General features: G+C 44.4%; 1 protein-coding gene across 1 annotated transcript in view; it reads right to left on the bottom strand.

Annotated features, from left to right (window-relative positions):
- RGS5 (regulator of G protein signaling 5) overlaps nt 1-22011 on the bottom strand; it is a 50438-nt gene that overhangs the window by 11660 nt on the left and 16767 nt on the right. Inside the window, exons 2-3 of the mRNA XM_060644467.3 lie at nt 11970-12080; nt 5008-5069 (exon numbers count right to left, since the gene is read on the bottom strand). Of these exons, the coding sequence (XP_060500450.1) occupies nt 5008-5069; nt 11970-12080 (173 nt within the window). The remainder of the gene's footprint in view (nt 1-5007; nt 5070-11969; nt 12081-22011) is intronic.

The raw sequence follows: 22011 nt of genomic DNA, 5'->3' as shown, positions 1-22011 counted from the left end.
ATTACGCTCCTTAAATAAAGCACTACATGGAAAGCGCGTTGGGCAGCGCCCGACACGTGAACAAACAGTACAAGTAACCTATTGCTGATACTATTATTATTATTGCTTTGAAGGAATTTGTGGCTGCCAGTGAGTCAGAGGAGGGCATAGATGAGCCAGACAAAAAAGGAGGGAGAATATTGGAAACCAAAGAGAGAGAAGCAGGAGGAGAAGGCAAAGATAGGGAAAAGAGACACAGAGAGAGAGAAGGCTAGATCTGGGCTGTTCCATTCCCCAAGGACGAGTCCAAATCTCAAGGGTGTCTCAGGAAATGCTCTGACATTTTGGAGCTCCTGGGAAAAAAAGAATTCACATATAAACTTTCCCGCTGCTACTGGATTGTGTTTCATTCTCCCTTGGCTCTTTTTTAAAAGAATTTTTTTAATGTGTGTTTTTTATTTTTGAGAGAGAGAGAGAGTATGAGAGGGGCAGAGAGAGAGAGGGAGACGCAGAATCCAAAGCAGGGTCCAGGCTCTGAGCTGACAGCACAGACACAGGGCTCAAACTCACGAGCCGTGAGATCATGACCTGAGCCGAAGTCAAGGCTTAAGCAACTGAGCCACCCAGGCGCCCCCTTCCTTGGCTCTTAAAGACAGTCAGGTGAAGGAATTTAATGTCACGGTCTTTTTTTTAAATTTAATTTTAATTTTATTTATTTTCAGAGAGAGAGAGAGAGTGAGAGATAAAAGAGTGAGCAGAGGAGGGACAGGGAGAGAGAGAGAGAGAGAGAGAGAGAGAGAGAGAGAGAGAATCCTAAGCAGGCTCTGCACTGTCAGCATGGAGCCCGATGCAGAGCTCGAATGCACGAACCACAAGATCACGACCTGAGCCGAAACCAAGAATCAGACGCTTAACGGACTGAGCCACCCAGGCGCCCCTAATGTCACTGTTTTATTTAAACTTGCGCGTGCAATCCGTGTTTGTGTTTAATGAGCAGCACACTGGTCATTTGTCCCATAGACCTAATGAATACAGGTGTCATCACCTGCAGAATTGAACACAAAACAGGTAAGACATTGACGTACTGTCAAAACAGAGTTAAATACACTGGAGGCTTAAAAATGATTTCTTAAATGAGGAAAAGCAAGAGAAAGCTTGTTAGTTGGGAAAGATTGAATAGGACCTTAACTGTCTAATTTTTAAGAGGTTAGGTACCAATTGACTTCATTTCTGCTCAAGAAAAATGTGGATTTAAGGAATACTGGGGAACCATATCAATTGTGAGGCAACCTCCTGCATGAGCAGAACAGAATGCCAAATGTTCTCTGTAAATCAACGAAGATGCCACTCCTCGAGGTGAAATGGTTTAGTTTATCCAATCAAACACGCAAGCAGAGATTGTGGCGTTTCAAACGCATAGATTTCTCAAACGTATCTTTCTTGGTTACCTATTTTGCATCATTCACAGCTAATGTTAGCTATTTCTGATCCCAGACCATGAGTTTTAGCAGATTCAAATAACATTTCCTGAGAGCTGAGTTGCTAAAGTTTGGCTTAAAGTTATTCACGAGGCACAACAGCGGGTGTTCGGGAGAATAGGTCAAATGTCTCTTCAGGTTTCTGGTGCCTGGTGTTCTGTTAGTCCTTCTCTGGGGAGAACGAGACAGCGAGAAGTGGAGAGCAGAGACAACATGGCAAGAGGGACACACAGAGCAAAAAGGGGAGTCATAGAGAGAAGCCGGGGGAGAGGGTGGAATGGAAAAATAAAGAGGAAGAGAGAGACACGGAGAGTAAGGGCAGAGGAATAAACTTCGAGAGAGAGGCAGTCTTATTTACTAATGGCACCCCCCCCCCCCCTTTTAGGGCATGGGTCTCCACTCTTTCTGCGAGATCTCTATATTCATACCAGAACCTCTCTTTTTCACCTGAGCTTCTTTGAATATAAAGAAAGACCCTTTCAAAGGAAGAATTTTGACCTGAATGGTTATCAAGTGCTTTTCCATTTATCACTAGGGGAAATTAATTTCCCCAGTCTTCAAATGTTAATTCCTGGGGCGCCTGGGTGGCTCAGTTGGTTGAGCCTCCGACTCTTGGTTTCGGCTCTGGTCATGATCTCAGGGTTGTGGGATTGAGCCCCGAGATGGGCTCTGCACTAAGCATGGAGCCTGCTCAAGCTTCTTTCTCTCTCTCCCCCTGCCCCCCTCCCCTGCTCGCTCGCTCTCTCTCTCTCACACACACATTAAAAAAACGAAAAAACAGAAGTGACAAAACACATTTAAAGAAAAACGTTAATGACTTAGGAGGATAATTACGTAGAACTTAAAGTTATACGTGCACACACGTATACACAGATACATACTGTGTAACACATCTATATGCATATGTAATTTTGGAACGTATATAATTAAATGAAATGTGAATATTATATATACATGTTTACACAACACTGACGTGAATGTATATTTTCTCCACTGAGAGGTAGCAAATATTACCGTGTGAGTCTCAGGCCTCAAGCTGAAAGGCTTCCGACCCTCAACAAACGCTAAGGTGTTAACACTGATTGCCTCTGATTTAACTTCTGCCCCTATCTTTCTTATACCAAATAGCTCCCCATCCCTAAAAGCCTGAAATATATGAACACGTGCCCCTAAGGATTAGCGGGACTGAAAAGGATTGGATATGGGCACACAAATATATATCCTTCTCCTTCATGGTTTTGTAAACATGAAAATAGGTCTGCTAATTCTCAGGTTTCTTGACCCTAGCAATAAATGCCTGGACCCAGGGTACTTAGTATTCTTAATGTAGCAATATATCATCTGTCTGGTTGCAATTGGCCCCAAAACCATTGTGTAAGACAATAAATAAGTCAATTGAGAAACATAAATATTTTTCTCTTAATCAACCTCGTGGAATTTCTGGATCCAAGAAGCAAAATGAATGAACTCATTCACCCGTTAGGTCAAGAAACATTTACTGAACACTTTATATGTGTCAGGGCATGGTATTCTGTTTAGCCGAACAGATAAAAAGAGAATCAAAGTGGATAAGATTAAGAAAGTTACAAAGAGGTAATGATTCTACATCAGGTAAGCAGAAGCTTGCCCTACTCAAAACAAGACATAATTTTTTTTAGGTTTATTTATTTACTTTGAGAGAGAGAGTGCGCGCGCGTGTGCGAGTGGGGAAGGGGCAGAGGGAGAAGGAGAGAGAGAATCCCCAGCAGGGCCCCACTGTCAGTGCAGAGCCCCATGCGGGGCTCGAATCCGTGAAACGTGAGAGTGTGACCTGAGCCAAAATGAAGAGTCAGAAGCTTAGCCAACTGAGCCATAAAAAATTTTCATATACGATTCAACATATGTTCTTTGTTATCTATGCTGTGCTTATTAATAATGATGCACCTGCAAGAAGCATTTTTTAAATCCTTATTTTTGCAAAGCATCCAACAGTTTCATATGCCATTCTTGGGGCAAAGATGAAGAAATACAGGCTGGATACCTTAAATTGAATCATATTCTCAAAATGAACTATTCCACAAATACTTATTCTCCCATATCGTGCACTTCTTATTGGGAAGTTGTTCAGATCAAAAGGCTAAGCCTTGGCTGTCCCTGAGTTTATAATCTATCATCGGAGGGAGACAGCGGTGAAGAAGTACTCGGTAGGTAGTATCAAGCAGCAGAAAAGATGTGCAGACAGGTTCTCTGGAAGCTCAGAGGGAGGATAAATCATTCTGGATGGCCAAGGAAGACTAGGCAGTCAGCATTCAGATCTGCTTTCATAGGAGAGGAAGTATTTCAACAGACAGAGATGGGAATACAAAGTATTCCGGCCACAGGGATTACATGTAGAAATCCCATGGTGGGGGGCGGGGGAGAAGACCTCAGTTTGACTGCAGACCAGCCATCTTGTTATCATGGGGAACCTTAACCTCGATACCGCAGGCCTTGAGGATCAGTAAGGATTTGGATTAGGGGAGAGGCAAGCAGTGCTCTGTTGGTATTAGCGTGGGAACGGGTTCTTGCTGGTGCTTCTGTCGTGTCTTGAAGGAAGGCAAGCACCAGAAGAGGAAACCAAGGCTGGGGGAGATAACAATGCATGTCAGGCCACCAGAGCCGTCAATAGCAGCTTGGACTAGGACGTACCTACCCGATCTTGGTTCCTAATCCACTGTTCTTCATGCTGTTGTAACCAGTCCTTACCAAGCCATGATGAGGCTAAGCTGGAAAAGGCAGTGTCTCTCTTTTACTGATGAAAATATTGAGGGGTGCCTGGGCGGCTCCGTCGGTTAAGGGTCCAACTTTGGCTCAGGTCATGATCTCATGGTTCGTGGGTTCGAGCCCCACGTCGGGCTGTGCTGACAGCTCGGAGCCTGGAGCCTACTTCCGATTCTGTGTCTCCCTCTCTCTCTGCCCCTCCCCCCACTCGTGCTCTGTCTGTGTCTCTCAAAAATAAATAAACGTTTAAAAAACTTTAAAAAATATTGAGAAACACACAGGTCAAGCCACTTGCTCTGGCTCATAAGAATAAGTAGGATAGATGGGAAAATAATCTGCGATCATGAGTCCTCAAGCCACTTTCTTTTCACATTCTCTCACAGTACAGTAGAACTTTGTCTTCTTGTGATCTGGGTAACCACACTCCCTGGGCATCCTTCCCTTGTTGAGTCCACACAGAAAAATTGAAGCGGGCACCTGGGTGGCTCTGTTGGTTAGGCATCTGACATTGGCTCAGGTCATGATCTCTCAGTACGTGGGTTTGAGCCCCACATCGGGCTCTGTGCTGACAGCTCAGAGCCTGCAGCCTGCTTCAGATTCTTTCTCTCCCTCTGTCTCCCTCTGTCTCTGCCCCAGCTCGTGCTCTCTCTCTCTCTCTCTCTCTCTCTCAAGAATAAACAAAATAAATAAATAAAAGAAAAAACGAAAAATTGAAGAAGTGTCAAAATTGGAGAAGGACACCGGCAACACAAAGGCGATTTTTGCCTCTGTTCCCTCCCCTGACCTTTGATAAAAGGCGATTCCAACTTACAGTTGTTCTGCAGGATCTTGTCCAGGGAGTCACGCCATTGCAGAGCCTCATCCAGTGGGGGTCTTCATCAAGAATTAAGGGGGAGAAAAAAAAAAAAAGGTGACCGCCATGAGAAGGGCACTAACCACATCCATTGACCATGTCCTGGATCCGCTTTTCGCAGAAAAGCTACAACCAGTGACCCATCCTCAGGACAAGGGAGTGTGAGTTATTTTCTTTCTAGCAATTGGGTTTGGTGGGCTGGGTTTGCTGTCCCTCATCTGTATTGTGTATTTTCATCTCTTTTTGAGCAATTTGTTTAGGTCTGTCTCTTTTTGGAAGTAAAGTCCATTCATCATGAAGCCGTGTCTTGATATTCTCGTATATCCGATGACAGTACCTCCAATTGTGCCCTTTGTGGCCCGAATGCAACAGAACGAAATCCAGTGGCCCCGTTATAGGGATTGAACTCATGTTCTCTGCCTCCCTGATGCTTCACTTTAACCACATAATTTAATCAGCAAAGGGCATTTGATTCCACATCCACATCCCACTGCCATCATTAAGGCTGGAAGGCGAAAGGTGTAATGCTGCCTCACATGGGAAATGGGATCAGAGTATGTCTACGTTTTTAAAAACCTGGGTGCATTTTTCCTGCCCTGTTAGGACAGATAGTGATTTTTGCAAGATTTCCTCCTGAGAAGAAAAGTGGTCTACATCATGACTAGGAATGTTGTCCATAAACGCTCCAGATGCTGACTCAAAAGGAGAAGGTGATAGCTAACATATGATTTCCCCTCTGGCTGTTTTTATTTTAACATTTATATATGCAGCAACCCTGCAGCTATTTCATTATAACCACTAATTCCCCTCTCCCCGCAGGATTGTGTCAAGTCCGGCTGGTGCAGTCTGGGAAATATGGCTGACTGTGCTCTCCCTGGGGCTCCCCTGCTCTCGCTCCTGCACTGTGATGGGAGTCCTTCCCCGTCAAATCAAAAGAAAGTAACAAGGCATTTTTTAGAATAGCAAGGCCAGTGAAGGTATTTTTCCTAAATTGGAACTTCCTTAGCTCTTCACTATTTTTATCTACTGTTCAGACAGTCCAGGACTGTTCCTGCTTCTGTTTTTTTTTTTTTTTTTTAATATTATCTTGGGGTTTCAAGTATTAAGATTAGCAGCTGAGCTTGATAAGACACTTGCTAATTCCACTCTTCATTTTGCTGCCCAGGCTTTGCTATATAGATACACTTTATTTACGTAGGGAGTCCAATATGGCAGTAGATTTTTTTGGCTAACGTGCTGTATTTCCTTCACTTCATTTTTTTTTTTTAAGTTTATTTATTCATTTGGAGAGAGACATTGAGAGCGAATGGGGGAAGGGCAGAGAGAGAGGGAGAGGGAGAGAATCCCAAGCAGGCTCTGCACTGTCAGCACAGAGCCCGACGTGGGGCTTGAACTCATGAACTGCAAGACCACGACCTAAGTCGAAACCAAGAATCAGATGCTTAACCGACGGAGCCCCACAGGTGCCCCTCCTTCACTTCTTTACTTTTCATCATGGAATATGGGCAGATTTGGGGTCTTAATTATTCAATTCTCCATAATGTTTTCTGTTTTTACTATTTGAAGATTAAACATGCCAAAAATAAGAATAACAAACCTGGTGAAATGATCTTAGGTGGTTTCTTTTTTTCCTGGTTAAGAACACAGGTGTCACAGATCAAGAACACCACACTAATGCCTCGGAAATTTATTTTTAAGATGTGAACAGCCTTCCTTCCTCCCATTTTCTTCTGGTTAGTGTAAAGGAGCTCAGGAAAGAGAAATCATGAAAAAGGGATTGCAAGTATGTCCCTATGTTTTGCTGCCTCGTTTTATTTCTAACCAGAAAAGGACCTGCTTTCTAGAGGTCGTAACTCCTTTTGGCTCTTCTCTATTACCCCCTACTGAGAACTTTTCCTATACATATGTTATTTCATACCTACATTTTTACCATAAGGCTTTCTGCCTCTTAATTCACTACAGTGGGTGTGATGTTCTGAAAATAAAAGACTCCCCTTCAAGTCTCTACTGATTGTTGACAGAAAGAGCAGGACATTAAATAATTGGACAAAAGAAAGAGAGCAAGGGAAAGGCCTGGTTCCCTCACTGAACCTCTTTCTCATTTCATAAATATTCTCCTAAAATGAAATCACCTTCCTCTCCCCGCTTTTCCTCTGGTTAGCACAGAGGAACACAGGCAGAAGAAATCACATAAGCAGGTGCACTTGACTTAAGCGTGCTACCCGATCCAATTTGTCCCAAATGGTCTTGTTAGAACCAGACTAATGACCAATATGAGCGGTACATCACAGCCAAGATTAAATTCCTGAAAAGGACATGTGCAGAGTCCGCCTGGGGGTCAAATTAGTCTAAACTGATTCAAGGACACAGTTGAGCAGGACACATACCCCACAGCATACAGCCCAGTGTTCTGATTACCAGCCTAGGAGGTAACGGAGGTTCATCCTGTCCCGATTCTCAGAATTTGCCAGCCCTCATTAAGTCTGACTTCTTTGGAAACAAGATAGATGCAGATCTAAATGGCCAATAAGTGCCCCGGTTTGCAAGGTCATAGCTGACCACAGAGAGTGGGCATGGTCTCGGAGTGTGCGTGTGGGGGAAAGGGAGGGAGCCAGTTCACATGAAAGGCAAAACAAACATTTACAGAGATGATGAACCGTGTGTTTTCTAACGCCCAGTGTAAATGCCACCTGGTCCAGGAAGTGACCATCTCGACCGGAAGTGTTCTCTCTCTTTTACTGTCCTCTTAGCCACTTACTCGTTGAGTCGCTTATGTGGCAACTCACTGCCTAAACGTAGAGTCGGTGAGTCATGGAGAACTTTTCCCATTCCACCTGTCCAATGGTGCATCCCCTACAGCATTAATCTACCCTGCAATAAGTGTGCATCAAATGAATGCAAACATTAGCAATGATTCAGCGTGCCCATAGTCAGTCTGGTTGATGAAAGCCGTAAATAACACCGAACCTTCGATTTCAAAAATGTTAGCCCCGTGAACCATTGCTACGACTGTTGGCAGCTCTGACACATCCTGGCTGTAACCATGGGAAAGTATTTTGACCTCTCTAAACACTGTGGGTTCCTCTTTCCTCGTTTTTTAATCCACACGGTCCCTGGCCCGTATTGGAACACTTCTGGCAATGTTCTCACATCCTCTTCTTCTTGACAAGGGACATGAAATCCCAGTTATTTATTGGCCATGATGTGCCTGCTCTGTTCTCCCTTCCTTCCCCCAGGGCATTGTGCTCATGACTCAGCTCAGGTCCTTTCATGGACATTTGTTGAGCCCTTACCCCATGGTAAACAGTGACCTGGGCGCCTACGATGGGGATGTAGATGAAAACATCTGGGGGCGCCTGGGTGGCTCAGTCGGTTGAGCCTCCAACTTTGGCTCAGGTCATGATCTCAAGGTTCACGAGTTCCAGCCCCACGTTGGGCTCTGTTGACAGCTCGGAGCCTGGAGCCTGCTTCGAATTCTGTGTCTCCCTCTCTCTCTCTCTCTCTGCCCCTCCCCTGCTCATGCTCTTTCGTTTTCTAGCTTTGGCCCAAACATCGTACATACAGCCGTAATCCTGGCCATGATGTTCACTCAGCAGCTCACCAGGTCAGAGTCTGCATATGGGAACACTTGGTAACTGTTCACAGCTAGAGCCTGCTTCTGTGTGGTCATTCTAGAGTTATAAAGTGGTCAAACAACAACAGCAAAGTGTAGTTTAAAATTAGTGGCAGAGGGAGGGAGAAAAGGAACATCTAGAGTATAAAATGAACTATAAGAATGTCTGTATCACATAAGGGAAGGGAAGCAAAAATAAGATAAGAGCAGAGAGGGAGGCAAACCCTAAGAGACCCTTAAATACAGAGAACAAACTGAAGGTTGCTGGCGGGGTGTTGGATGGGGGGAGGGGCTAAATGGGCAGTGGACATTAAGGAGGGCATTTGTTGGGATGAGCACTGGATGTCGTATGTCAATGATGAATCACTAAATTGTATTTCTGAAATCATTATTACACTACATGTTAACTAACTTGGATTTAAATTAAATTTAAAAAGAAGATTATCTGTATCAGCTGCTAAGCATTTTACAATTGATTATATGACAAGCCATGATAACAGTTATTGCAAACTAAATTTAGGTGTTGTGCTAATTTGTTTACTATTCATTACGAGGACCTACGGCACAGCCTGGGGAAATGCTCGCGTATGGACAGGATGAACAAAAGTGGGAGTCCTCAGAGAGGGAGAAGACCGTTGAGCAGAGTCAACCCCTGGTGATGAGTCAAAGGTGCGGCCTTTGAGAGGGTTCCTGTGGGTAGTCAGGTTTCAACCTGACCAGAAAGAGTGAAGAGAAGATCCTGGAAGCGGCGACTTTTGCGAAAGAAGATTCAAAACCAAGTAAGCATTGTAAGGAGTGACCCAGAATGGAGTCGAGAAGACGTTGAGGAAGCAGGTACATCTCCCGACACCATAAATGTGTGACTTTGGTCAGCGCACCTGGACCACCTCCCAGGACACATCCTTCTACTTTGGACCGAAACAGAGCTAAGGTCACACCTGTTAGCTGATCAGCCACTTGTGTATTAGTTAAAACTGTGCCAGCACCAATCACAATTCTTTCAAAACAAATTACGTAACCTTGTGGTTTTTGACTTCATAAGCTTGCACTTCACGCTGGCGATCGGGAGCACATTTTCAATTTGGGTAGGCTCTGTATCTCCTAGATTGCCATCCCTAAGACCCCAAATAAATGCTTTGGTTGTTTTATGGTCTTCATGATTAACCCTTTCTGTTTCTAGAATTACCCCCATGAAAGCAGGATAGGGATAGGAGTGGGAGTGGGGGACTGAGAGAGTTTTTTCAGAGTGGAACACGGCCCCAGAAGGAAAAGAGCAATTAAGAACACGAAAATGGTAACAGACGCCAGCTATGGGTGGTAGGGATGTGGGCGGCTCTTGTCTATTTTTCTTTTTCATTTCTATTTTTTTCGATTTCTGTTTTCTTAATGAGAAAAATAAAAACCTTGTGGGGCGCCTGGGTGGCTCAGTCGGTTAAGCGTCCGGCTTAGGCTCATGCCATGATCTCACAGCTCTTGAGTTTGAGCCCCGAGTCAGGCTCTGTGCTGACAGCTCAGAGCCTGGAGCCTGCTTCAGATTCTGTGTCTCCCTCTCTCTCTGCCCCACCTCCCCTCGTGCTCTGTCTCTCTCTCTCAAAAATGAATAAATGTTAAAAAAAAAAATTGAAAAAGAAAAAAAAGAAAAGGAAAAACATTGAAAAAGTAGAAATGCTTTTTTAAAAAGGGATTGCTTTTTTTTTAAAGATGAGGGGGTTAAAAATATCTTCAGTCTGGAGAAGGTTTATTTTCTTCTCTGAGAGAGGAACATGGGTACAAAAAGGCAGAGAAATTTCAAGTGGCGAGAAGAGAGATCGATCGAGCTCATGCAGAACACAGTCTTTTCATGATAATTAAAAGGCAAGGAAATTGGCCAAACATGAAGAGGTGGAAGGCATTGAGGGGTTTGACAGAGGGTTAGAAAGCCTTGCAATGGTCACCATGAAAAATGCAAGAGAGGCACACAATAGTCTCTAGGGATATGAAGGATTCCCCCCCCCCCCCCCCAAAAAAAAACCAATTTAAACTCCTGGAAGAAGAAAGGCGACAGAAGACAAGAGAGGAAAATCATCCAATAAATATCGACCCCAGGTTTTCTTCCAAAACTGCTTCTCTCTGAATCCCTGTTAAGCCAAATAGCTCGAGTGTCTGTGTGCAAGATTAAAACAGAGAATCAAAGCAGGAAATGTAGTACTATATTTATTTCCGAAAGTGAATTCCTACAGATCCATAACCACTACATTGTTTTCTTCAAAATAGATGGCTTTTTTGATCTGTCGCTGCTATGAAATGTGTTTCTCATTCCCTGCCAGTGCCTGGTGTGAGCCACTCCACCCTGAATTAGCTTCCCCTTTCTAAATGCAGAAAACCCAATTACGCCTCACTTCCGGTGTGGAATCACTTTGAAGTAATAAGAGGAGAATGGAAATATCCACTTAGGTTGAAGGAAAAAGATTTAAGAGGAATAACCCGTCTCTTCCTCTCCCAACCCACCCGGCTATCTTAGCTTAAAGGGCATTTGGACAAAGAAACGATTGGCCAATTTATACGTATGTTACGTTTAAGAAGAAATTCAGGTATAAAGGGGTGCCTGTGTTTCTACCACGTTTCTGCGATCTCCTCAAAGCTTTTAGATGGCAGAGTGAAGGAATTCGACTGCATCTGTTTTCTCTCCTACCCACTTGCCCTTCTTGACTTTCATGCTCGTGAAAATGTTCGAGGGGGTGGATGGAGATGAAAACGATGTGTGTGCTGTGAGGACAGTTCCTCCAGTGGTCAGCTGGACTCTGCCATGACAGCTTGAATCTTTAGAATTCTAGTGTCTCTCCATGCCTGAATCGATGGAAGTGGGGAGGTGGGGGAAAAGGAGAGAGAAGTCCAGTCAAGAATATTAATTTACGGATCGGGGTTAAAAACTCTTAATGTACATTAGAGTCGGCTGGTCGAGTGTTCCTTCCTTCCTCTGGCAGGGAACAGAGTCTTCTGTTCCTCTGTTGGACCCTGAAGGAATAGTATTTTAGAGAAGGAGCTATTTGGCTTAAATTGGCTGCCTTGGTATTGTCCGCCTCTCCAGCAGGGTCCCAAGGCAGGGCCTTATCTTTATTTTTTTAAGTCACCTGCCAATACCCAATATGATGCTCCAGACATGGAAGGGTAGAAAGCTTATTTATAAACCACCTCTTCTCCGAGGGATCTTATGACCTTCGGCAAGTGATCGAAGGTGGGGAGCTGTACACGGGAGGGCTGGTGCTGGACACCTGAGAAATAGCCATCCTCTGGAGGAAAAGGAGCGGAACCCATGTTTGTGACTCACTTCTGGGTCTTGGCTGGTTTCTCCGGCTTCTCATTGTATGGGATGACAAGGTCAACCGCTGAGTCTGGCTTCTGGAGGAGAATTCCCAACTTGGTCTTAATCTCCTTGGCCCTAGAAAAGATATAAGGGGCCATGGAAACACCATATGAGCACACAGATCTGGCACATAGATTTCTTTCTGTGTCAGAGAAACGAAAACGAACAACAGCCTGTTGTACTGTTGTGGCAGAAAGAATACTGGTGTAGAAACCGGGACACGTGAGTTCTAATAATTAACATTTATCAAGCTCTTATTATGTTCCTGGTTAATACGCATAATCTAATTTTGAGAGAGAGAGAGAGAGAGAGAGAGAGAGCTCAAGCAGGGGAGGGACAGAGGAAGAGGGAGAGAGGGAATCTCAAGCAGCTCCATGCCTAGTGTGGAGCTTGACATGGGGCTCCAAGAGACAGTGAGATCATGACCCGAGCCGAAATCAACACCTGACGCTCAACCAACTGAGCCACCCAGGCATCCCCTCATTTTATTCTTAATTACTGGTTTATATGCATCCTTTCATTTTTATATAAGACAGATACTATGGTATTATTCCTTTTTACAGATGAAGACACTGAAAGTCAGAGTGTTTAAAAACTTAAGGTAACCCAGCCAGTCTGGAGATGGGACAGGAGCCCACATGGTCTGGCTCTAGAGTTCACAGGTGAGCTACCCACTGCATTGCCTATCTGTCCTCCGAGGACCCTGGTCCCAGATCTGTCATTAATTAGATGTAGAATATTTGAAAAACTTATCGTTTTTTACCACCAGGCCTCAGTTCCCTCATCTGTAAAATGACAGAGTTAACCTAGATGTTTTCTTCAGCTATCTTGAGCTATATAATTAAATGATTCTGCCTGAAGATGTATTCTCTATAAAGTGTTCTTTATTTAGATGGATTTGGTTTCTCCCCAGCCACTTGCCCATTGTTCTATAATGGCTACTGGAGTATCTTACATGCAGTAAGCCTTCAGTAGATGATTATTAATTGCCAGTGGGCCAACCATAGCAGCACCATACCATTGCTTTCTATCCTCAACATTTCGGTGAGTCGATGAAGTCAGAATTCTGGGCATTCCACGACCATAGGACGCAACTGTTTTCATGCCGAGTTTCAAAACTAACCTTCTAAGTTATCGATTATCATGGCGAGTGTGAACTCCAAGAGCACCAGCAAATCGTAAGCATTAATCCGTAAGGCAAGCTGTTGTATATTGATAGACCCAAAAAACTGTTCTTTCACTGCTGTCTTGGTGCTTTGCACAGGCTCTGAAGATAGGATTGATCACATTGCATTATGGTTATTGATTCATGTGTCTGTTTTCCCAGCTGGAAGGTGAAGGTAAGCTCTGAGTCCTGAATACCTGTCAGTCCTATGGGAGCTTATTGCCCGGCCACCCAGTCAACACTCAAAAACATTACCCAGAGTGAACTGAAGAGATCTTGACTTTGTTCCCGACAAATCTGCTAACATTTCTCTCCCCATCAATGCTGGTCCTAACCTAAGTCTTCAAGAGCTATGATGGGATTCATCTTGTGGCCAGATGGGCTTTGGCTGCTCTAAATAAACTTTCTTCATCCATTCATGTGGAGACAGTGATGAGACAATTTAAGTAAAGAAAACGTGTGAGCCACCTGGGTGGCTCAGTTGATTAAGCAACCGACTCTTGATTTCGGGTCAGGTCATGACCTTGAGGTTCGTGAGTTTGAGCCCTGCATCTGGCTCTGTGCTGATGGTACAGAGCCTGCTTGGGATTCTATCTTTCCCTCTCCCTCTGCTGCTCATGCTGGTGTGTGTGCTTCCTTCCTCTCTCTCAAAATAAATAAATAAACTTAAATTTGTTTGGGAAAAAAAAAGAAAATGTGTGAGATTAACAATCACGGATATTAGATAGAAAAAATTAAGGAAATCTGTAACCTACCAAAAAAACCTATAAATGTTGAATCATATCATAGTTTCCTTTAGTATCATAAATACAATTTTGAAACTGTGATTTAGATTTAGTCACTTCAATGTCCTTTCCTTTGCATTTCTTTCTGCTTCCATTCTTTCCCTAGGACCCTTTCTCTGGCTGAAGCCAGCTCAGATCCCACAGCCCAGCACCCAGAACAGCACTTTGGTTGAAACCGGAAAGTTCCACGGGGGGAGCTTATATAAACCATGAGAATAAGTGTCATTTCGATTCCAAGCTCTTCACGTTGCTTAAATTAACCAATGTTTTGGATTTTTTGCCCAGAAAATGGGACCGATAAAATAGTACATCCTCTTTTTCGTGATGATTAAATATGCTAATGCATGTGAATCACTTAGCACAGTGTTTGGCATATAATACTGCTTCTTCAAAGTTAGTTCTAACTGCATAATTATTTTTCCAACTAAGCTCATCCATGTTCCCTAGCTTCAAGTACCAAATTAAAACATCCAAAAAGATTCCCACCAGTTACTAAGAATTACTACACCCACCACCTGCCATATTCTAGCTCTGGAGACAAGAATCACCAATTTAATATTTATCTGGAAAAGAAAGAAAATATTACGAAGGCAGGGGCAGGGGCGATGCACGCTATGTTTGTGGCTACCCTCTGCTGGCTGGTGTGCCAGAAACACCAGGTCCATTTTGGGGGTCAGGTCATAATATCCCACCCAGTTCTTGAAGAACTTCACCCATAATATGCTCTCCTTCTGGCCCCATATCCCCTGACTCCCCACCCTTGAGTAAACTGGTGCATGAAGCAGCTGTTTTCAGTCTCAACTTTGACTCAGTAGTTCACCCACCAACATTTAGAACATTTCTCATATGCTTGGTTTTTTTGTTTGGAAGGTTCTTGAGGTTTGGGGGTTGTTGTTGTTTTTTTCCCCCTTTCTGTTTCTGTTTCTTTTTTTTCTCCCTGTGTCTTTTGCTCCATTTGAGCCATTGCTTTTCGTAAAAGGAAGAGAGATATTTGTATGTGATTGCTGGCGAAAGAGCAGGTTGGACACGAAGGGGTAAGTTACAAGGAGTGGAGTTCTGTTAAATTTCATTTTTTAATTTCCTCCTTCAAAAAAAAATTTATTGTGTATTTATTTTTGAGAGAGACAGACACAGAGCATGAGTTGGGGAGGGGTAGACAGAGGGGGAGACACAGAATCCGAAGCAGGCTCCACGCTCTGGGCTGTCAGCACAGAGCCCGACGCGGGGCTCGAGCCCACGAACTGGGAGATCATGACCTGAGCCGAAGTCAAGAACCGGACACTTAACCGACTGAGCCACCCGGCGCCCCGTTAATTTCCTCCTTGGTCATGTTGACTGTGTCAGCAGCTCGCCACACACTTACAGAGTTTGGTCCTTGCCTTCAAGGTGCTTCTAGCCCACTGAAGCCCCAAACTTGTAAGCGATCACAAGCAGCTTTTCAAGGAGAGGCTCCAGAGGGCAGCAGATCTCTGGCCCACAAGGGCAAGTCGGGGCGAGGGGGGGCTTCTCCAAGGAGGCCAAGTGGGAGCAGCAAAGATGGGCCCTTCCAGGCAAAACGAGGGGGGTGTGCCCGTCCTTCGGAGGGAGGCCCAAGTGGGTCTGCGCTGCTGAGTGTCAAGGGTGAGTAGGGAGAGCAGACAGGCGGGTTAGATGAAGCCGGCTCGCTCTGCCTCCCCTTCCTGATGAAGACAGGGATGGCAGAGGAGCCTCTGGACGGCGCTCAGCCTGCCGCAGTTTGGGTAGGAAAACAAAAAGAGGTGATGTGATTGAAAGGTGGCTTCAAAGACTGTGTCTGTGTAGACAGGTGGCATCCCATCTTACAAACTCAATCTGTCTTGGGTTTTTCTTTTGTTAACTCTTTCAGGATGTACTTTCCCATAAAAATACATGGTTTTTTATAAAGGTGGTCAAATTTTTAAGATGTCCCACAAAAGCCTTTTAAAACCAGAATCAATCGGGGAGGGGGGGCTGGGTGGCTCAGTCAGTTGAGCATCCAACTTCGGCCCACGTCATGATCTCATGGTTCGTGGGTTCGAGCACAAGTCAGGTTCTGTGCTGACAGCTCAGAGCCTGGAGCCTGCTTTGAATTCTGTGTCTCCCTCTCTCTCTGTCCTTCCCCCGCTTGCACTCTGTTTCTCTCTCTCTCTCTCTCTCTCTCAAAAATAAACAAATGTAAAGATGAAATAAAATAAAAAATAAATTTAAAAACCAGAATCAATCAGAACCTTAGTACAATTTCATCTGCATCACTGCTTAAATAAGCTTTTCACCAGATGTTCTAGAAATCAATGGCCATTTATAACATTGCCTATAGAAAATTACATTCCATTTCCTCAGAGTTGATAAACATATACCAGAACGTCAGGTTACTCGTTTCCTCATATTTGCCCTGGGGATGTAAAGGAGAAAGGAAATGCAGGGCTTTGGGAAATACTTCTTCCCATAGCTTCAACTCTTGGCGTAATGTGTGTTCAAATATCAGACGTTAAAGAGAGTCCTTAAGTCAGGAAGTCCATTTGGTTTAATTAGGAGTTTGCAGGAATATGGAGAATGAATAATACGATTGCATGTCTTGCAAAACACTAAGAGTTTAAGGATGAAGCTGTTGGCAGATGCTGCAGTCGAAGCTATTTGAAACCTTCTATGTTTTTTTGCAAGGATAAACAATGTTACTACATTTGTTTTTCTCCCCAGGAGTTCCTGGAACAGACCGGACACAATTCCCCCTTGCCTCTTCCTCCCCACCATAGCTACACACACGTCTGTGATCAACATAAACCAAGTGGAAAATCAAACAAAACAAAAGCTCAACCCTATCATTTTACTCCCCCTCTTAAAAATCAACTTGAATGTATCTGACATTAACTCAATGTCAAAAACAACTCCATCTAGAGAAGAAGACATTCTAACACATTTATGATTTCTACTCATTCTCGGCTCGGTTTGACCGCCCTGGCTACATTACATTAATGCTGGTGAACACGAAGCAGTTTTTATCTCCTCCCATCTCACCCCTGTCTTGGCACCGTTTTGTTTTACAAAGAAAACCTTGTTTTGAAATAAAATCAGTTGGAAATGCCTGGGTGAGATTTTAATTAAAGGCTCAGAGGGAGATAATTCTTTCTGTAGATGACTCACGTTAGCAATTTCAAACTGAAAAGGGTTGGAATAGTTGTAGGGTTTGTGGTTTTAAATCTGTGCCTTCTGTGGGTATACTGGCCAGGAAATCAAATTTCCAAAGGCCCTGGGTCACCTAGGTCCTTCCTTCTTCTGGGTGAATTGAGTCAGAGATATTACCTTAAGGTGCACATATATGAAAAACAGTAGAAGCATCAATCAAAACAGAACTATAGCTGAATTTTTAAAACTACAATTATAGGGGTGCCAGGGTGGCTTAGTCGGTGAAGCGACCGGCTTTGGCTCAGGTCATGATCTCGCAGTTCATGAGTTCGAGCCCCGCGTCGGGCTCTGTGCTGACAGCTCGGAGCCTGGAGCCCGCTTCGGATTCTGTGTCTCCCTCTCTCTCTGCCCGTCCCCTACTCGCTCACACACTCTCTCTTTCTCTCTCAAAAATAAACATTAAAAAAAACCTTTTTAATCAAAAATAATAAAATGACATAGAAATGCAATTATATTCAAGTAGAATATAGGATATAGAATAGCCAACTATATATAAAGTCCTGTGCGAGGTGTTTCGTGGGTTACAGAGATGGTTCTTTGCTTTGGAGACACTTGGGATAGGTGAATGTAGGGCACATGTGTAAATTATATGGTCGATAATTTTCTAGTCACTGACCACAGTGCCTGGGATATACCAGTTAATGGACACAGGCCCTAACGTCAAGGAGCTCAAATGGGTACTCATGTGACAGCACGAAGACAGTGCAAAGGGAGACGAAACTCTTAACAGCTGCCCCTATTGTATTTGTAGAGCCTTCTGCATTTTTCCTTCTCGGCCCTTATCAATTTGCACATGCATCTCTGTATGTTTTTTGGGTCTTGTCTCCGTCTCCCCCTGGAGTGACAGGTCTCCAAGAGCAGGGTCAATATCTGTTTTGTTCACGATTCCGATGTCAGCACGTCATTGCTCAGGGCCTGGCACTTAATAGGTGCTCAAAAAAGAGGTGCCTGGGTGGCTCAGACGGTTAAGCGTCAGACTCTGGCTCTGGCCACGACCTCGTGGTTCCCAAGTTCAAGCCCCTCTTTGGGCTCTGTGCTGACAGCTCAGAGCCTGGAGCCTGCTTCAGATTCCAGGTCTCCCTCTCTCTCTCCCTCTCTCTCTCTCTCTCTCAAAAGTAAACAAAATTCAAACAAATTAAATTAAAGTAAAATTAAAAATAAAATTTAAAAAAATAGGTGCTCAAAAAAAAAAAATCTGCTATGTAAATTGAAGACCCAGTAAATGAATTCATGAATTGCTCAGTTAGAGTAAAACTGAATTTTGGGGTGGGGCGAGTGAAATACCAGGGTGTGGAGTAGAATATGTCCCTGAAACTAGAATTTTTTTTAATTTGCTTATTTATTTATTTTGAGAAAGAGAGACTGCGAGCGGGGGCGGGGCAGAGAGACAGGGAGAATCCTAAGCGGGCTCCGTGTGGTCAGCACACAGAGCCTGACCTGGGGCTCGAGCCCACAAAACCATGAGATCATGGCCTGAGTCAAAATCCAGGGGTGGTCGCTTAGCCGACTAAACCACCTCAGGTGCCCAAGACTCGGGTGTTTTTTAATTTGGTTAACGGGGAGAGGTGAAAAGCCACTGAATGACCACAAGGACTCTAAAGGAACGAAATTCCGTTTCTAGCTGTTAAAGAGGATGAAAGGCAAGTAAGGCTCAAACTAAGCATGCTCAGTCAGTTCTTAAGCCAGGTAGGGCCCACTCCTGGGAGAAGAGGCGGGGGAGGCAACCACAACCCCTAAGGGTCTGATCAGAATCTATTGTGAGGCCGTAATTTATCCGGACTTAAAAACAGAAGTAGCCCGGAGGCAGAGACCAGTCTTGCGGTTGGAAGACATGTGGTAACCACAGCTTTCATTCCAGACTCCAGACGTATGTTGGGAACGGTCAAGAGGAAAGCCAAGATAGGGAAGCATAGAACAGGGATTTTACATTTCCAAAAGAGGTGTCCCCAAACCATCCCCTCTCAGGGACAATCCAATGTAAAGTCAATTCAGTTTAAATCTGTGTCGTAGATGCCCCCTGCTGGCTGTGGGAAATTGATGCGCATCAGTGGAGAATCCTCTAGAGAGGCAGACCTGTAGATGATCGGAAGATCAGAAGGCAGTGTTCCAGGCTGCTGCTTGCTGAAGAAACACCACAGAGCTTGGTGGCACAGAAGTAAAAAGGACATGCGTTTTCTTGGCTCCTGAAAGTGTCATAAACACCCAGAAAAGATAAACAACAGTTTCGAAAACACTTGTTCGCAGCCAGTCTCCACAGCCTGAGAGTACTGCCTCCAGAGCCATCAGCTAATCTGACATGCAGGGGAAGAAGTGGGGTCCCCTGAGCTCCCGTGGTCAAGGTGGGAATCACACAGACAGAACCCAAGCCGAGGCTGACAGAGAAAAGGGAGCCCGGAGGGTGTGTGTTCACGAGGCAAGACCCATCTGGAAAGCCTCATCTGGCTGGAAAAGCCTTCCTGTTGGCGGCTCTTGTAAGAGCTTGAGATGAATGGACTTTGTTACTCATCGATGGCTCATGAGAGGCAGGGGTTAGTAAATGACCTTGAAAACCCTTAGCGGAATAGAAAGAAATACAGTGGAAAATCAGGCCAGTGCAGGAACTAAAATTCTGAACTCCCCAAGATGCTCGGAACATGGCCTCTTAAAATCAAGATCCACGGTGCCGGGTCATTCCAGTAGAGAGAAAATGTATCAGTTTGGAATCTACCATTTTCCTGAATTAACCTACTTCGATATGAACTACAGACAGTTCATGCCTTGCTTGTGTTCAAGCTCCTACCTCAACTACCCCGGACTGACTTGTTACTTTCAGGTCCCGCACAGGCAACGCACAGTAAAGGCTAGGGAGTCGACGCGGGTGCTTATTCAAATAAGCTGACCTTATTTCCGAGGATCATAGTTGAGATAGAAAAGACAGGCCTCCGTAGAATTCGCCTTTTGCTCACTTATTCAACAGATTATTAAATGCTTGTCCTATCCCATACACTATTACCGGTTTTGAAATCCCCAGTGAAACAAAAAGACAAGGTCCTCTCATGGAGTCTGTATTTTAGTTGAATAGGACAAACACAAAACAAGGAATCAAAACAATGAAATTAAAAATACCAGCCGGTTGGAATTGCTACGATGTGACATTGTGTGTGTGGGCTTTCGCTTCAGCTACATGCCCCAATAAGGAACTCACATTATCCTGGCGGTCAGCAAGCTTTTTACCAAGACCGTGCTGCAGAAGTGACCTCTGTAAGTGTTTCAGCTGTCCTTCCTGAGATCAACATCAGCTGCTTTGCCAGTTAGCAGAATATGTTAGCAATGAGTTTTTACATGCAGGTTCGTTCAGTAGATAATTGGCTCTTCCGGGCACAATAATGGCGTTCAAGTCATTTGGACAGGTGACTCATTGTGGGAACCCGCACCCATTTCATACAAACGTTATACAAATGTAATGATCTCTTCACCCTTAGAGACGGCACCCATAGCTTGATCCCTAAAATAGTCTTGCGTTCAAGCCTTGATTTGGAGATTTCTTGTTGCCTGATATCACCCACAAGGGCCTCAGGATATTGTCTGGCTGAATCTTTCCCGCCAGTTGTGGTCAGAGCACAAAGAATGAGGACTTTACTGAGATTGGAGAACAAGTTATAGAAACTTTTTTGCACCAGCTCGTTAATATTTATTCGCACAAATAAGTATGGCCCGTTTGGGTTTCACGTTACGAATGGTGGTCTTGTTTTCTTAAGCTGGTAGCAAAGTCGTAGGGAAGCAGGTGGCCGTCACCCATGGCTCACCATTAATGGCTATGTTTAGCTACCAAAACGAACCTGAGAGTTGGATATGAATAAATTGATTTAGGCTAGTTTTCAACAGTCCCTTACTCTCTGTGTGACCTTATACAAGTTCCGTAACATCTCCTGGCCTCGGTTCCATCGTCTGTTAAAAAAGGACAACGTTAGTGCTGCCCACGCAAAGCCTTCTGCGAAGAGTGCATGAGATAATGTATGTGAAAGTTAGCATAGTGCCTGGAACATAAATGTCATGGAATACATGGTGGTGGTGGTCGTCCTTCTCCTCATCACCACTACCACCATCATCACCACCATCACCATCACCATCATCATCACCATCATCACCACCATCCTGAGTAGGGAAAGGGTTAACATTAGGCAGGGATAGATAAGGGACCTCGGGGAGGCAGGCTGCACCTTCAAGTGGGAGGCTGAAGCTGCTGGCAGGGGTTTGGGGAGAAAAAAAGGATAGATACATCCCAGACCTGCCTGGGCTAAGCGCCGTGAGTGGAGTCTCAGACTTTCCGGTAAGGTCCGAATAAAAAGTCAGAGACAAAAATCTTTGCCGGCAACCCAGTCGGGATCCCTCTCATGCTCGAGAGCTTTGTACTTGCCCTCGACAAACTCTCTCACTTGGCTCACCCTCTGTTGTCCACGAGCTTCCTTCTTGGACTCCGTGAGACAAGGACCAGTGTCTCTCCCACCCTCCTGTAACGATCATTACCATCATCGTCACCACCACCATCACCACGGCCTTCATTACCTCTACTTAGGAAACTTCATCTTATACCACCTAGTATTATGGTTTGTAGCAGTTTCCTTTAACTTTGGGGATATTAGTATTTGATCACATTAAGCGCATTTTCTCTTGGTCGGATGAATGAACTTCATGCCGTGAAGGGTGAAATGGAAAGGAGTTACTTCTGTCCAGGGCTTTTAAAATGGAGCGGTGGACGCCATTAAAGTATTGGGCCTTATGCACGGTCACACAGGATGAAATCATAAACCTTGAACTAGCTGCAAATATTCCAAGGACTCAGCCTGAACACCTGCTACTTGCTATAGTAAGAGGTTTTGCTTAGTGATTGCCTTAG

The sequence above is a fragment of the Panthera onca genome, chromosome F1 (assembly GCF_046562875.1).
Source record: "Panthera onca isolate mPanOnc1 chromosome F1, mPanOnc1 haplotype 2, whole genome shotgun sequence".
Taxonomy (NCBI): domain Eukaryota; kingdom Metazoa; phylum Chordata; class Mammalia; order Carnivora; family Felidae; genus Panthera; species Panthera onca.
Note: the sequence above shows the minus strand (reverse complement) of the source record. Positions and strands in the feature narration are given on the sequence as shown.